Source organism: Mobula birostris, chromosome X (assembly GCF_030028105.1).
Source record: "Mobula birostris isolate sMobBir1 chromosome X, sMobBir1.hap1, whole genome shotgun sequence".
Taxonomy (NCBI): domain Eukaryota; kingdom Metazoa; phylum Chordata; class Chondrichthyes; order Myliobatiformes; family Myliobatidae; genus Mobula; species Mobula birostris.
This window is the reverse complement of record NC_092402.1, coordinates 75,166,158-75,183,953: the sequence shown is the minus strand read 5'-3', so window position 1 is coordinate 75,183,953 and position 17,796 is coordinate 75,166,158. Positions and strand designations below refer to the sequence as shown.

The 17,796-nt window shown below is 44.8% G+C and overlaps 1 protein-coding gene across 1 annotated transcript in view; it reads left to right on the top strand.

The window, feature by feature from the left end:
• Positions 1-16,220, top strand: part of mrc2 (mannose receptor, C-type 2) — a 256,319-nt gene extending 240,099 nt beyond the window's left edge. Inside the window, exons 28-30 of the mRNA XM_072248739.1 lie at positions 7,559-7,738; positions 15,552-15,578; positions 15,682-16,220. Of these exons, the coding sequence (XP_072104840.1) occupies positions 7,559-7,738; positions 15,552-15,578; positions 15,682-15,914 (440 nt within the window). The 3' untranslated portion in view covers positions 15,915-16,220. The remainder of the gene's footprint in view (positions 1-7,558; positions 7,739-15,551; positions 15,579-15,681) is intronic.
• Positions 16,221-17,796: the final 1,576 nt, after the last annotated feature.

The window sequence follows — 17,796 nt, the reverse complement described above, 5'->3', positions numbered from 1 at the left end:
ATAACGGTGATGCTTTCTTCAAAGCTGCAGTTTGTCTCTGGTGAAGGTATCAGAATCAGGTTAATTGTCATTTTTAGATTCATTTATGTCTCATATGAAATGTGTTGTTTGTCTTAACACCGACATAGCCTCAGGATGTGCTGGGGGCAGCCCACAAGTGTCGCCACACATTTCAATGCCAACAGAGCGTACGCACTGTGATCAGCAGAACAAGAAAGAGCACAACAAAACAGAAAGTACCAAAGTGAAAAAGCAGCAATATCAAAACTTTAAGTCCTGTTCGTCTCTCCCACCCATGTACATGCACAAGACAGTTTTTGGTCTCCAGCCTCCAGTGAACTTGTAGATTCACAGACATTGGACCTTTGACTTCCCCAGTAGACTAGGAGACATTCACAGACTTGGGGCTTCAGTCATCGGTGGTGGGAGTGGGGGGAGAGAGAGAGAGAATATGAGAGAGAGAGAGAAGAAAACGAACCTTCATCGGGCGGTGAGGGCTTTTCATGATGGATGCCACCTTCTTGTCCCTTTGTAACCACAAAAGACTGCAGATGCTGAAATAGGGGACAAAAAGCAAACTACTGTCACAACTCAGTATGCCAGGCAGCATTTGTGGGGTAAATGAACTGTCGAGGCTTCAGAGCAGGGCCTTTCTTCTGAATTGTCCTCTGGACCGAGTGCCAAAGCTTCCACTGGTTGCAGTGGACAAAACATCTGTGAGGAAAATGAGAAAGCAAAGGAGAAGGTCATAAAAGCTTTGTAGATTTACAATGAAAATGACTGGGAGTCCCTTTTGGAAAGGAAGGCTGTAAGGCCTGATGCTTGTTTGATCATTGATCAACTTAATGAGCAGGCTTATCTTGTACTGTGCAGTGCCCTCTCTCTCCTGAACTGAAGCCGTAAATTTTAACTTCATCAGTGGAACATCAAATTAGATGCTTTTAGTGACCAGCCAATAAAGGGAAGAGACAGCAGTGCTGAGTGTAATTTAGTATAATGATTCAAAGGAGACCCTTTTGCTTCCAGTCAGTTAACCCTTTATTTGTTCACTGTTCTGATGATACAACGTTTGAAGGTGAAACTCTGCGGATGCTGAGCAGCTGAAGTGGAAACAGAATATTTTGTAAACTCTCAGCGCTCGTGAAGGAGGAACAGTCATCGGAATGGTTGTGCAGCATCCCCGGAGAGCTCGTGGGATACAGTTTGTGATGCAATCGCAGCACAAAGTTGCGTCGGGTTTCCAGTCCAATTTGTTTGATTGTCACCAAGTGCTAATTCTCATATTTCTTCATGATCTATAAGTAGGCTATTCAGTCAATTCTATCAGACCCATTCACCCATATTATTCCCTGTGATCTAATCTCTCTCTCAGGTGCCTATCAGTTCCACCGTGATTCTCCAGCCACCCACCCACACTACAGGCAATTTATAGCTGCCAATTAACCTAACCCTCCCGCATCTCTTTGGGATGTGGGAGAAAGCTTGGCACTAAAGCTAACAAATAGCTTTATAGAAGGCAGATGGCTGATTCTAATCAGGAAGATGGTATTGTAGGTATTCTTGATGAGTGATAACTGAAGGGACACTGGAACATCTGGAGCTAATCTGTGTGATCTCAGGGACAATGTTCCCTCTAATTTGTCATGACCAGTGTGCGCAAAAATCTTGTGCTGTGCAACTTTTTTAAAAGTGACAACAACATATGTGCACTGAGTTTTATATATAGAGGTACTCATTTTAATAGCTAGCAAAACACTGTCAATAAGAACTTTGAACTCCTCTGGGTTTGATCATTTTCGCTCTCGTTTATCTGCACTCTCACAAAGCATATATAGCAGGCCTGTAGTGGGTAATGAAAGATTTTCTTGCTGAAGTTTTTGCACACTGTCCGTATATGATTTGGTTTTTAAGTGATGCTTTGAAAAATCAAGTTTCCAAATATCACACCACTTCTTCCCACCTGCAATTTCTCCAGCAGCTTTTGCATCGTGACAATACACGCAGGTAACACCAGTTTCTGTATTGTACATAAATATTTCTCGTAGCTGCAGGTTCCTGACCTCATGAGCTTTCAGTGTAGCAGTTTCTATTGTTTCATTAAGCCATTTCGCTTTAAATGAACTAGCATTTCTTTTGTGCTTCACACCCTTCTTCGGAATTATAGCGAATCAATAATGTCTTCAATGAAAACAGTATAAATAAGCCAGTTCTAAAATCACCAGGCAACTCATCGCAAACTCCACGTTGTCAACACTGTTCACATCAGAAACTGGAAAATGAAATGTGATTGTTTATGATGGTGCAATATACTTAACATGCCAACGAGGTAGAGGGTGACAACCTTTCGTGTGCAGTTTAAATTCCTTTGTGCGCTAGTAGCAAAAGATGTGTACGTGCACTCACCTTAGAAGGAGCATTGCTCAGGGAGAATGTGCAAACTCCACACTGGTCTGCACTGGCTTATTCCCACCTCTGGGAATTCTGTGATCCTCAGTGGGTTTTAGGTGAATTGAGCCAATCCAATAGAATCTCCAGGCCGTTACCCTAAAGGGCTTCTGCCTGCCTGTGCCTGGTGAAGATGTGATGGCTGTTGAGGTGTATCGCTGCTTAGACTTCATTACCTTACACAACCTGTTGGGAAAGGACCACTTTTCTGCTTAATCTCAGACACTGAAGCTAGTTATTAGGTACATAGTCAGCATCAGAGTCAAAATTAAAACATAGAACACTACAGCACAGTACAGGTCCTTCAGCCCATGGTATTGTGCCAAACTTTTAACCTACTGTAAGATCAATCTAATAGTTCTCTCCCACATAGCCCTCCATTTTTCTTTCATGTATGTGCCTAACAGCCTCTTAAATATTCATAATGCATCTGCCTCTACCACCAGCCCTGGCAGTGCATTCCACACACCCACCACTCTCTGTGTAAACAAACCTACCGCTGTGCTTTCCTCCAATCACCTTAAAATGATGCCCTCTCATGTATTAGCCATTTCCTCTCTGGGAAAAAGGCACTGGCTGTCCATTCTATCTCTGTCTCTTATAATCTTGTACACCTCTATCAAGTCACCTCTCATCCTCCTTTGTTTCAAAGAGAAAAGCCCTAGCTCATCCAACCTTTCCTCATAAGACATGCTCTCTAATCTAAACAGCATCCTGGCAAATCTCTTATTTTCCCTCAACAGAACTCTACATCCTTCTGATAATGAGGTGACCAGAACTGAACACGATACTCCAAATGTGGTCTAACCAGAGTTTTATAGAGCTGTAACATCACCTCACGGCTCTTGATCTCAATCCTTGACTATTGAAGGGCAACATATCATACTCCTTCTTAACCATTCTATCAACTGATGCAGCAACTTTGAGGGATCTAGGGATGTGGGCCCCAAGATCCCTCTGTTCCTCCACACTTGAATTGAATTGACTTTATTACTTACATCCTTCATATACATGAGGAGTAAAAATCTTTACGTTAAGTCTCCGACTAAATGTGCAATGTGCAATTTATAGTAATTTGTAATGAATAGTATGTACAACAGGACAGTCAATATAACGTAGAAATATGGTTACGTCAGCAGGAATTAATCAGTCTGATGGCCTGGTGGAAGAAGCTGTCCTGGAGCCTGTTGGTCCTGGCTTTTATGCTGCGGTACCATTTCCCAGATGATAGCAGCTGGAACAGTTTGTGGTTGGGGTGACTCGGGTCCTCAATGATCCTTCAGGCCCTTTTTACACACCTGTCTTTGTAAATGTCCTGAATCATGGGAAGTTCACATCTACAGATGCGCTGGGCTGTCTGCACCACTCTCTGCGGAGTCCTGTGACTGAGGGAAGTACAGTTCAATACCAGGCAGTGATACATACTGCCAAGAATTCTGCCGTTAATCCTGCATTCTGCCTTCAAATTCAACCTTCCAAAGTATATCAGAATTAGAATCAGAATCAGGTTTATTATCACTGGCATGTGGCGTGAAATTTGTTAACTTAGCAGCAGCTGTTCAATGTATAATAAATAAAGTAAAAATAATAATAATAAGTAAATCAATTACAGTATATGTATATTGAATAGATTTAAAGATGTGCAAAAAACAGAAATACTATATATTTTAAAAAAGTGGGGTAGTGTCCAAGGGTTCAATGTCCATTTAGGAATTGGATGACAGAGGGGAAGAAGCTGTTCCTGAATCACTGAGTGTGTGCCTTCAGGCTTCTGTACCTCCTACCCGATGGTAACAGTGAGAAAAGGGCATGCCCTGGGTGCTGGAGGTCTTTAATAATGGATGCTGCCTTTCTGAGACACCACTCCTTGAAGATGTCCTGGGTACTTTGTAGGCTAGTGCCCAAGATGGAGCTGACTAGATTTACAACCTTCTGCAGCTTCTTTCGGTCCTGTGCAGTAGCCCCTCCACACCAGACAGTGATGCAGCCTGTCAGAATGCTCTCCACGGTACAACTATCGAAGTTTTTGACTGTATTTGTTGACATGCTAAATCTCTTCAAACTCCTAATGAAGTATAGCCACTGTCTTGCCTTCTTTATAACTGCATCAATATGTTGGGACCAGGTTAGATCCTCAGAGATCTTGACACCCAGGAACTGGAAACTGCTCACTCTCTTCACTTCTGATCCCTCTATGAGGATTGGTATGTGTTCCTTAGTCTTACCCTTCCTGAAGTCCACAATCAGCTCTTTCGTCTTACTGACGTTGAGTGCCAGGCTGTTGCTGCAACACCACTCCACTAGTTGGCATATCTCACTCCTGTATGCCCTCCCGTCACCACCTGAGATTCTACAAACAATGGTTGTATCATTAGCAAATTTGTAGATGGTGATTGAGCTATGCCTAGCCACACAGTCATGTGGGATATAGAGAGTTGAGTAGTGGGCTAAGCACACACCCAAGGTGCACCAGTGTTGATCTGAGGTGCGCCAGTGTTGATCGTCAGTGAGGAGGAGATATTATCACCAATCCGCACAGACTGTGATCTTCCGGTTAGGAAGTCAAGGATCCAGTTGCAGAGGGAGGTACAGAGGCCCAGGTTCTCACTTCACATGTTTTTGGTTTGAACTCCATCTGCCACTTCTTAGCTCAGCTCTGCATCCTATTGTAACCTACAATAACCCTTTTCTACTGGTGTGTCAGTAGTTAGTATTGTTAGCTTTGTTACTGTGTAGTTTTAATTGATTTCTGTTGATAGTTGCTAATGTTGGTGCAATTACCATTTGCCGTTAGCTTTGTGTAGAATATAGTATGGTATAGAGCAGCGGTCCCCAACCACCGGGCCACAAAGCATGTGTGACCGGGCCACGGGCCGCGAGAATATGATATGATTTGGGGATATGAAACGATATGATTCAGCTGCATCTTTCCTCATTCCCTGTCACGCACTGTTGAACTTGAACACACGCGAGGTCATCAGTGACCCAAGACGTGCAAAGGAATGGGTCAGTGACCCATTTGTGAATGTCCCCGGTGAATCATCCATGTCAGCGTGGGAAAAAGATCAGCTCCTCGAGCTTGCAAATGACAGTAGGCTGAAAAGTATGTTTGACATAACATCTCTGCCGGCATTCTGGATGAAAGCCAAGGCTGAATATCCTGAGATAGCCACAAAAACACTGAAAACGTTGCTTCCATTTCCAACATCATATCACTGCGAAGCGGAGTTTTCTGCAATGAATGCAACGAAAACTAAATTGCGGAATAAACTGGACATAAGGAACCCCCTTCGAGTATCGCTGTCTCCCATCACCCCTCGATGGGACCGTCTTGTTGCAGGGAAACAAGCCCAGGGCTCCCACTGATGCAGCGATATTGCTGTGTTGCAATGATTTCATATGTTCATACGAGGAAAATATGTGCTGTGTGTTTAATGTCCAAATGTTACTTAAAATGTTATGATGCTATTGACTTATAAGTAACTTATAATCCAGTGGTCCCCAACCTCCGGGCCGCGAAGAATACTGTGGTACAGCGGTGGCTGGAACGCACCCAGCACATCTTTAAGAAAAAAGCCAAAATAAACGAGCTAATTAATTAGGTGCCACTCGGCACGTAAATGTCGGCACAGATCAGAGGCGATTGCTGATTGCGTCGTCTCTGATCTGGGCCAACATTTACTGCCGGGCAGCACCTAATCAATTAGCTTGTTTATTTCGGCTTTTTTTCTTAAGGGTGTGCTGGGTGCGTCCCGACCACCGCTGTACCGCTGCATTCTTCACGGCAATGTATCGGTCCGTGGCCTGGAGGTTTGGGACCACTGTTATAATTGACTTATCACTGTATTCATGCGAGGAAAATATGCGCTGTGTGTTTAATATTAAATTTGTTAGATTAACCCCTTTAGAAATGAAATTGAGTGTATTAGCCACTTATAAGTGACTTATCACCTATATTCCAGCCGTGATTAACACTCCCTCGCCCCCGGTCGGCCGGTCCGCAGTGCAAAAAAGGTTGGGGACCTCTGATATAGAGTATAAGCTATGAATGTAGTGAATGGGTTTCGAGGCCACGTCATCAGGTTGTTCTAGATATTTCATTACCAAGCAATGTAGTTAGTTACCATGTGGTGTAGCTGTTCTGCTCATTGTGCAGCATAGTCAATTTTGTCACTAACCTAGTTTCCAAACAGTGAATTCAGTGCTAAAGTTAAAATGGTTACCATGTGTGTCACTAGTTCATCTAGTTGGATTAGTTTGTGCAACTACTGGCTGTGTTACGGTAGATAGTAGAGAGAAGCTGGGGAGAGGGAGTTGTGTTACAACTGGTGTTACAATTAAAGCAATGGCCAAGCAGCGACATCAATTCGAAAGACGAGTGGTTACCAGGACATATATTCTATCATTTCATAGAATCTGGTTAACGGATAGCTTCATTGTTTACTAAAGCACAAATGGTTATGATTTCAGAAAAACATACAGTCACAAAAAAAAAATAATGTAGCCCTGAGTCGTATGACTGTAATCCTGGTCCAGTTTATTCTTTCACTGAGTGAACACTGGAGGGCAGCACTGAGCAAAGCCCGGAGAGCCACACGTGTAGTCATTTGAATGCAGGGTTCACCGGGTGATTTTGGTAATTACTGTACCATGTGATTAGTGTAGTTATCAATCAGTTACTTTTGTTAGAGAGTTATGTGATCAAATTCTGTGGTAAGTCTGGTTATCAATCAGAGTATTGAAATAGCCCATGACTGTCAAATGTCTTCTCAATGTTCTTTACTCTAGTTAGCAACCACAGCCAACCTGTGATTACTTGGGTTTCACACCGAACCCATAGTGTTTGTAGTTAGCAGTTACTGTGCAGTGTAACCAGTTGCTCTCGATAGTTTATTTACTGAGTTCTGAATGTTATTTCCTTATTTTTTATTGTTTGCATGATTTGTTTTTTTCTCTCTGCACATTGGGAGTTTGACGGTCTTTTTCAATGGGTTTCTTTGTTTTGTGGCTGCCTGTAAGGAGACAAATCTCAAGGTTGGATATGATACATGCTTTGATAACAAATGTACTTTGGACATTGGTGTAATCTTCAGTTCACTTTCCCTTGCCTCAGGTGGCACACTTGTCTGGCCCGATAAGACACCGTTGAACTATTCAAACTGGGCTCCAGAAACCGAGAACATGAGCTTAATGAGTCCAAACTCATGTTACTGGATCAAGAGCAATACCGGCATCTGGGGAATTGGTCCCTGCACCAGTATCGCGCTAGGCATCGTCTGCAAAATGCCAAGAGGTAAGAGCTGAAAGAGAAGAAACTTCTGAGATGAGCAGAATGTAATGCAACTCCACACGCTGTCTTCAACGGGCAGGGTCATTGGTTCAATTTGTTTATTCCCTGTACATACAAGTGAGTGTTTGGCAACTGGCAGGATGGGTGGAGATGGATTTGCCGGCTGCTGTAGGGCGACAAGCATCTCCTGCCAGGTGGGAATGGGGCATTTCCACGTGCCTCCTCTCCCCACACCTTGAGTGCAGACAATCAGGATCCGGGTGGAGGCAAGTAGAGCTGGAATCACTGAGCCAGGTCACTTGCTCGCTCACTGACTCAGTCCGTGAGGCCAGCTGGCAGCAGCCCTTAACACAACTGCTCGCTGTCCAGTCCCACTTAGTGTTATGAACAGCTCTCGGGAGTGGCACGCTGGTGTAACCCGGGAACTGCCCACGTATTACAATCTAACAAGATATTTCTGGTGACACTCTTTCTCCTGCTCTCCCCCAAGGCCATGATTCATACCCCCAGAAGGCTGTTCAGTCCCTTTAGTGAGGTTTATCCCAACCAAATTTTTTATTTATTTGTTGAGACACAGCATGGAACAGACTCTTCCGGCCCTTCGAGCCGCACTGCCCAGCAATCCTATCCCAATCACAGGACAATCTACAACGACCAGTTAACCTACCAACTGGAAGGTCTGGACTGGGGGAAGAAACAGGAGCACCAGGAGCAAACCCACGTGGTCACAGGGAGAATGTGCAAACTCCATACAAGCAGCGGCGGGAATTGAACTCAAGTCACTGGTACTGTAAAGCGTGCTAACCACTACACTACCGTGCCGCCTGACATCATTCAACATTGACATTGACAGCCATTCTATCAGAGACAGACAAATTAGGAACAAAGAGCAGAAACTCTGGTGTGCTCAGCTTTTGTCCAACCGCAGTTTCCGCTTCCTCCTTCCACAACCACACCATGACTCACAGGCATCAAGGCCAACATTCTGCCATTTCCTTGGTCCTAGCCAAGGCCAGCCTGGGCAGTTCACACCAGGGTTGAAACTGGAGCTTGTGAGCTCTGAGGATTATGCTGACCACCAAAGTCTAGCTGGGACACTCATTTGCTTGGGAACCTACCGTGAACACATCACTCTTATTATTGCCTGCATCTTCTTTTTGGTTCTTTCGAAGTTCATTTTTTGTAAGAATTATCTGGGATCAGATCATGTGTAGACGGCAAAGTGCTCTTTAATTGGAAGCACTGTGTTACAGATGCAAAACAATCTTTAAAAAACAGACCAGTTATTTCCTGCTGTTCCCGCAGTCCCTGGGGAGCACCTAGAGATCTACAGACAACCTTGTTATCCAATCTGTAGACAAACCATTGCCCTTTGAATCACCTCAGGAAGTACTTAGCAGGATGTGTCCTTTCACTGACCCAAGCAGATCCTTATTTACAGCAATCAGCCCATGTGATTTTGGAAGGAAAGCAGCTCTTTATCATTTGAGAACCCCACAAGTTGCGTTTATTCTCATATGCACAATTACATATATGCATCAGTACAATGAAAAGCTTCCTTGATGCTGTGACAAGTAAGCTTTTCATTGCATCTGTGCAGGCATGTAGTTGTGCATAAGATGATAAGAAGGACTTCTGAAGGACTCAGTGGATTTAACTCTCAAGTATGCAGGTATGGCACTTTTAAGCAGGTGAAGGTACATCGCCATGGCCGAAAGTGAGGGAGGACTCGAAACCAGACTAAAATGCCGGGGAATGAAACTCCCTCTGCCCAGCACCTTGTTAGCAAACACTGGAGAACATGATTGAGGACCTAAGGGCAAGATTACTGTATCGGAGGTGAATGAGGAATTGCTGCGTTCTGTGTTTCATGGAGACATAGCTCACTCCAGACATGCCAGATAGGTTGGTAAGACCTAAATGCTTTTCAGTGCATAGGATAGACCAGACTGCTATTTCGGAGAAGGCACAAGGAGGGGATGTGTATTTCATGATAAATTCTATGACATTTGGATGCAGCGGACTTGTCACATCCTTGTTCCCCCAACCTGGAACATCTAATGATTAAGTTCCGACTGTTCTCCTCTATGATCCTGACCACAGTTTACATACTGCCTAAGGCTGACTTTAATCAGGCACTCAAGATATTGAGTGCTGTCATCAGCAAACAGTCTACACCAACACCTTTCAAATCATTTCCGTGGACTTCAATCAGGCTTATCTGAAGAAAGCTCTGCCCAATTATCATCAACGTATAACCTGCAGCACCAGGGGTCTCAACACACTCGACCACTGCTATACTATGATTAGAAATGCTTAATATTCCATGCCCAGACCACATTTAGGGAAATCTGATCACTTGGCTGTCCTTTTCCTACCTGCATACAGGCAGAGGATTAAGAGCAAACCTCCAGAGATGAGGACAATAAAGAGGTGTTTGCAGAAGGCAGGATTGCTTTGAGTCGAAGGACTGGGTTGTGTTCAAGGACTCATCAGAGGATCTGAATGAATACGCCATTGATGTCATGGATTTTATAAAGAACAGTTGTAGATGAGTGTGTCCTCACTAAATCATTCAGAGTCTTCCCCAACCAGAAGTCCTGGATGAACCATGAGATCCATAATCTACTGAGGGCCAGATCCATGGCATTCAGGTGTGGCGACTAAGTGCGTTACAAGAGGTCCAGGTACACTCTCCAGAAAGCAGTCTCAATTCCGCACCAAACCTGAATCACTGAAGGATGCTTGACAACTGTGTCAGGGCTTGAATACTCTCACCTCCTACAAAATGAAACCAAGTAACATAGGTGACGACAAGGCTTCACTCCCAGATCAGCTCAGTACCTTTACTGCTCGCTTTGACCATGGAGGAACCTTCACAAACTCCCACAGCCCCCAATAACTGTGTGATTTCAGTCACTGAGGCCGACGTGAGAGCTTCCTTCAGGCGGGTAAACCCATTTAAGGTATCCGGCCCAGATGGAGTACCTGACTGAGTACCAAAGAGAGGTACAGTCGACGTTTCAGGCCGAGACCCTTCTTTCAGTTAGTCCTGACGAAGGGTCTTGGCCTGAAACGTCAACTGTACCTCTTCCTAGAGATGCTGCCTGGCCTGCTGCGTTCACCCGCAACTTTTATGTGTGTTGCTTGAATTTCCAGCATCTGCAGAATTCCTTGTGTTTGCGTGAGTACTAAAGACTTGTGCTGATCAACTGTGTGGAGTGTTCACTGAGATCTTTAACCTCTCGCTTCGGCAGTCTAAGATTCCACCTGCTTCAAGCAGGCTTCACATACCAGTGCCTGAGAAGAACATGGTTCCATCTTTAATACCTTTATTTTTCTCTTTCAGGGTTCTTTTGAAGACCCTGACCTGGAGTTACATGCTGACTCCGGCTCTTTGCGGGAATGGGACCCGTTCTCGGGGTTTCAGGACCGGCCGTTGTTTGGCATGCCAAGGGTTCAGCCTGAGAGGCGGCCTAGTGTTTGGAAGCCTTAGATCTCGGGGCTCTGGAGACGGGCGGATTGAGGGTCGGTGTCACGGCAGGAGACTCGTGTGTCGTCGGGGAGGCCGGAAAATCTTTCGCTGTGGGCCCGAAGACCAAAGATCTTTCTGATCTTTGGGCACAGAGCTTGTAAAAAGCAATGAAACGTACTTTTTAACATCGTAAACCAGCGGGTTGTTATGTCTCCCGCTCGCTGTGAAAATGAGGGACACCTCCCTCTCCCTTATGAGGGAGAGAGGGAACCTGTGGATTGCTGAATGCTGGATGAAGTGCGATAGTCTCCGGGGTAGCTGCAAGGTCTGTGTCTTTGCTATTGCTTAGCTCGTGCTTGTGCTTGGTAGCGGGTGCGCTTGTTTTTGCTGGGGGGAGGGGGGATTGTTGCTCACCACTGCTTACGCGCGAGAGGGGGGAGCTGGGGGGGTACTTTGGGGTTTCCACGTTTAATTGTCGTTCATTCTTAGGGGCACTTCTCTGTTTTCATGGATGTTTGTGAAGAAAAAGCATTTCAGGATGTTTATTGTATACATTTCTCTGACATTAAATTGAACCTTTGAACCTACCTCAGTGACTATCGTTCAATAGCATTTACATCCACTGTGAATAAGTGCTTTGAGAGGTTGGTGATACAACACGTCAACACCTGCCTGAGAAGTGACTTGGATCCACTCCAATTTGCCTACCAGCACAACAGATCAACAACAGATGCCATCTCATTGGCTCTTCACTGAACCCTGGAACATCTGGACAGTGAAGATGTACACATCAGGATGCTCTTCGTTGACTACAACTCTGCATTCAGCACTATCATCCCCTCAAATCTAATCAATAAGCTCCAAGACCTCCCTGTGCAACTGGATCCTCAATTTCCCCACTTGCAGACCCCGGCCAGCTTGGATTGGCAACAACATCCCCTCCACAATCTCCCTCAGCACAGGAGCACCACAAGGCTGTGTGTTTAGCCCCCTGCTCTAATCGCTTCACACTTATGACTGTGTGGCTTAGTGCAGCTCTAAATGCCACATTCAGATTTGCTGATGACACCAGGTGGAGATGAGTCAGTATAAAGGAGAGAGATTGAGAAGCTGGCTGAGTGAGCAACCTCTCACTCAATGTCGGCAAGACCAAGCAGCTGATTATTGACTTCAGGAGGAGGAAACCATAAGTCCATGAGCCAGTTCTCACTGGGGCATCAGAGCTGGGGAGGGTCAGACACTCTAAATTCCTCAGTGTTATCCCTTCAAAAGATCTGTCTTGGCTCCAGCATGTAAGTGCAATTATGAGGAAAGCACCGCAGTGCCACTATTTCTTGAGGAATTTGCGAAGATTTGGCATGATATCTAGAACTTTGACAAACTTCTATAGATGTGTGGTGGGGAGTATATTGACTGGCTGCATCATGGCCCGGTATGGCATCAATGCCCTTGAATGGAAAATCCTACCAAAAGTAAGGGATATGGCCCAGTCCATCACTGTAAAAGCCCTCCCCACCATTGGGCACATCTACATTTGCAGGAAAGTAGCATCCATCATCAGGGACCCCACCACACAGGACACGTTCTCTTCTCACTGCTGCCATCAGGAAGGAGGTACAGGAGCCTCAGGACCCACACCACCAGGTTCAGAAACAGTTGCTACCCCTCAATCATCAGGCTCTTGAACTAAAGGAGGTCATTTCACTCAGAAATGTTCCCACAACCTATGGACATTCAATGACTCTTCATCTCATGTCCTGGTTATTTATTGCTTATTTGTTCATTTTTTTTTCTTTTGTACTTGCAGTTTATTGTCTTTTGCATATTGGTTGTTTATCCGTCCTGTTGGATGTGATCTTTCATTGATTGTTTGTTTATTGGATTTACTATCTATGTCCTCAAGAAAATGTTTTCCAGGGTTGTATATGGTGACATATACGTACTTTGATAATAAATTTACTTTGTACTTTTGAACTTTGAACTTTGCATTTTGAAAAATTTGACTTTGACTTGTGGGGTTCTCAGCAGCCTCATTTTGCATGCTCCGTATTTAAACAGAATATCAATGTACAGGTTCTACCCTGCCTAGTTCACAAATGCTAGACATATGCAACCCATTTGCAGGACTGGCAGGGTGAATTTGCCAGGAGGTGTAGGCATCTTCTGCTGTGTGGGAACTTGACTCACTCTAACATTTCCCACCTACAGACTGTTTAGGTTGTGGACAATCCACAGGAACCCTGCCATAACCTGGCGGCCGCCTGCAATATGACAGATCCTATGACTGAGCTGCCAAGACTGAGCCCAGCAGCGCACACAAAATGCTAGAGGGACTCAGCAAGTCAAGCAGAATCAAATGGAAACACCCTTCACCCAGACTGATGATGGGTGTTGGCCCGAAGCATCAACTGTTCATTTCCCTCCTTAGATGCCAACTGGCTTGCTGAGTTCCTCCAGCATTTTGTGTGTGTTGTTCAAGATTTCCAGAATCCCTAGTGTCTAAGATTGAGTTGAGGTCCGTTTGTAGCCTGACTGTCTCTGGGTCACCAGTTGTGCTGGAGTAAGCCAAGGGTCAAACTTATGAGGTTAGATGTAAGCCTAGTTAGCTGTCTGCTGACCTTCACGAAAAGTGCCGTCCACCTTGAATGAACTCTACTCTCCACAGATTCCGCCCTGACTCGCTGAGTGATTCCATGGTTTTCTAAGTGGTCTGCTTCCAGCAGAGGGGAGATCTCCTCGTAAGGCAAAGCTAGCCTTTTCCACATGCCACGCCATAGCCTGTACCCTACCTCTGAAATAAACGGTTGGTGTTTTGTGTTACCATGCATCCTTCACCATAGAACTCATCCAGCCCTCTACCATAAGGTTCCCGCATGATACCTTTTACGGAAAACTTAAAAACTGTACAGTGTCCCTCTTCTGTCACTGTAACATGGTGGTTAACACAACACTATTACAGCTGGAGGTCAGTTCTGGTGTTGTCTGTAAGGAGTTTGTACAATCTCTCTGTGGAATGCGTGAGTTTCCTCCGGGTTCTCCAGTTTCCTTCCACAGCCCAAAGGCCTACTGGTTAGTAAGTTAATTGGTCATTACAAATGGTCCTGTGATTACTTACCTACTGCCTGTTACACCACTGGCATTTAGGATGGCAATGAAGGTCCTCCATCTCTAACTGTCCTATTGTGCCCCAGGTGTGGTTCTGGGTGCTCCTTTCTGCCTCTACAGTACAGCGCTTTCATCCTGTCAGTAGCTTCCTCTTGGTTTTCGCCCCTATCAGTCATGCAAGTCCCAGGTGGAGACCCAGGAATACCGTCACACACAGATGTAGGATTCTTCATTGTTGTTTACATTTTTTTTGACCAATCTGGGTTATTAAGGATAATAATAATTAATCAGGATAATCAAGGACACGACCCACCCAACCAACAGACTTTTCGTCCCTCTTCCCTCCGGGTGAAGGCTCAGGAGCTTGAAGACTCGTACGGTCAGATTTGGGAACAGCTTCTTTCCAACTGTGATAAGACTGCTGAACGGATCCTGACCCGGATCTGGGCCGTACCCTCTAAACATCCGGACCTGCATCTCGGTTTTTTTGTTGCACTACCTTACTTTCCATTTTTCTATTTTCTATTTATGATTTATAATTTAAATTTTTAATATTTACTATCGATTTGTAATCCAGGGAGCGAGAAGCGCAGAATCAAATATCACTGTGATGATTGTACGTTCTAGTATCAATTGTTTGGCAACAATAAAGTACAAACGTATAAAGTATAAAGTATTAGCCCTGAGCTGAATCCCCGAACCTGGAGGACCAGTGGACCTCTCTTAGACTGGCCGCTACCCTTTGACCTGTTTAGCATGGGTGACCCAACCAAGAGTCAAAGCACAAGGTCCTGACTCCAGCCAACATCGCTCTCCGGGTCACTGAGGCACACAAGCCTCCAAACACTACAACAAGGTTGTCGTCCTCTTGGAGCTGTCCTGTGATTAGGCTAGGGTTAAATAGGTGGGTTGCTGGACAGCACAGCTTGTTAGGCTGGAAGGCCCTGTCCTGCACTATATCTAATAAAGCAATAAATAAGTCGATAAATTTTGCAGGGGTAATCCTGACTTTATGCAGTACCAGACTGGCAATCTGTTTTACTTCACATGCAGTTTTTATTTTGATTAAAATCAATCAGAAGAGTTATTAACCATCTTGGCTATTCACCACACCTACAGTATGTTACACTGTTGTACAGAGTCAAAGTGCACCTGCTGTGCCTTAGATGGGAACCTTGTTAATTCCTCTGGTTGTTAATTAAGTTAATGCAATTTTTCTTTTATTTCTTCACACAGTTCAAGAAAGCAGTCTTGCTGATTCCTGTGAGTAAAACCTCCCACAGTTTTTTGCTAGTGATTTTTATTTAAGCAGTCACTCAGTGCCGGGGTTTCACTTGTCTTTGCTTGTGCGTGTTTGTTTCTGCAGCCAATCTGCAAGGCCGCACCTTGGATATCATCCTGTACGTGCTGGGCGCGTTGGTGCTCCTGACGGTGGTGGTGGTGGTCCTCCTGCTACTGTATCGCCGGCGGGCAGCCTTGGGCTCACGGCGCAGAGCCTTTGAGAGTGCGCGGTACAGCCGAACATCCTCTGCACCCAGCGAGTCGGTGGAGAAAAACATCCTGGTGTCAGACATGGAGATGAACGAACAACAGGAATAACGCTGGGCCTTTTCTTCATCCTCGAGCAGTGTGGAAAGCATAGACTGGTGATCGGAACACAAAGAGCTCAGAGTCCCACCACCGTAACATTCGGGATGCAGTTGGCACTGCTTAGTGGGGACATGCCTTTATAGGAAACCTGTTCATTCCCCATGTGTATATGTATATATAATATATGTATGTATTATATATAGATATACAGAATATATTTACATCACACTGGTGGATTTTGCCTCACTGCGACGATCTGACAATGGAGGCAATTTGTATCCATGAGGGCACCCCAATAAACAAGCTTCAACTGTCTTATTGACTATGGTCCAGGAGTGTTTTTATGTAAAAGTGCGTAAAACAAAGTGTAAAGTTGTCATGCACTACACGTGATGAACCTTCCCTCAGTTTCAGCTTGGTAAGGATGTTGGCCACAGTGTTTACCCCAGTCATTTTGCAGATGAAAATGGAGGAATATGTTTACACTGAGTAAGAGAGACCTGGGCTGTTCACCTTTGACCTTGAAATATTGCCCAAGAACAGCTTTTGATCTCCTTGTGACTCCAACCCTCTAGAAGCTGTGGAAACCTTAGAGCAGCATAGAAAATAGACAGAGGTGACACTAGAACAAGGGTTCCCAACCTTTTTTATGCCATGGACCCCACCATTAACCCAGGGGTCCCAGGCTGGGAACCCCTGCACTAGAAGAATCTTAAGAGATTGGGGTGTGTACTCGATTGATATAGGGTGATTTTTAACTCCTCTGACCTGTCACTTGTTATACACTTGACTCATATTTAAGGTGGTTCGTGTTTAGCAGAATAGAATGAAGGAGACATTTCTCCTGGTGGGAAAATAGGAATCGGGGTGGGGGGTGGAGGGAATAGGTGGTGATGTCAAGAATGACAGCGTCAAAAAGCTGGAACTCTGCCTGTAGATACTAGAGATTAGATGTCAATTGATAATGTCAAAATTGGGATTGAAGACCTTTGATAGGAAAGTACACCAAGAGTTACAAGTGTAAAAGGAAAATGGAGTTACGATTCAAATTAAGCATAACCTGGTAGAAGGGCAGCACAGAGTTGAGGGCTGAATGGCCTTCTGTTTTTGTCTCAATTTGCATTCAGCCAGGAGTTGAAAAACTTGTCTTTAAAAGTTGTTTGAAGATTTTCATTGTTCATTGTGAAGGCAGAAGAGACGGAAGTGAACCAGATCGGATGTGGAGCACATTCAAGTTGGCAGATGTGGGAACACCTTCTTTTCCAGATGTCCAATGTCTCCTGTTTGAAAGACAGGTAGAGGAAATATGGGATGTGATCTGTGAAAGAAGTGTCCACTTCTAAAGGGTCATTAGGAAGTTTCCTGGCTCCTGAGGGTTGCTACGCTCATTAGATTTTTATTGTGTCGGGCTGGGGAAGTGACCAGTCAACAGATCACAGGGAAGATCCCAAAGAAATGTGGTTGGTAGGTTAATTGGCCATTGTAAATTTCTCTCTGGGTGAATGGAAGAATCTGGGGCAAGTTGTGGGAAAGTGCAGAGAATAAAATGAGCTCAGTGCTGGGTGGGTTTAAATGACTAGTTGATGGCTAAAAGACCTGTTTCTGTGCTGTGTGATCCTGAGTCCTAATGTTGGTGGAAAGTAGGTGAACTGTTTCTAGAGAAGAATAGAGGACACAGGGAAGGTTACAAATACTAGTGAAGAATGATGTTGGTGAAGGATGGGATATTGGGGCAATGAGGGGGAAGAAGGGAGCAGAGCTCATAGTTTGGGAGGACTGGAGCCATGAGGTAATGTTGCAGCTCTATAAAACTCTGGTTAGACCACACTTGGAGCATTGTGTTCAGATCTGGTCACCTCAGTACAGGAAGGATGTGGAAGCTTTAGAGAGG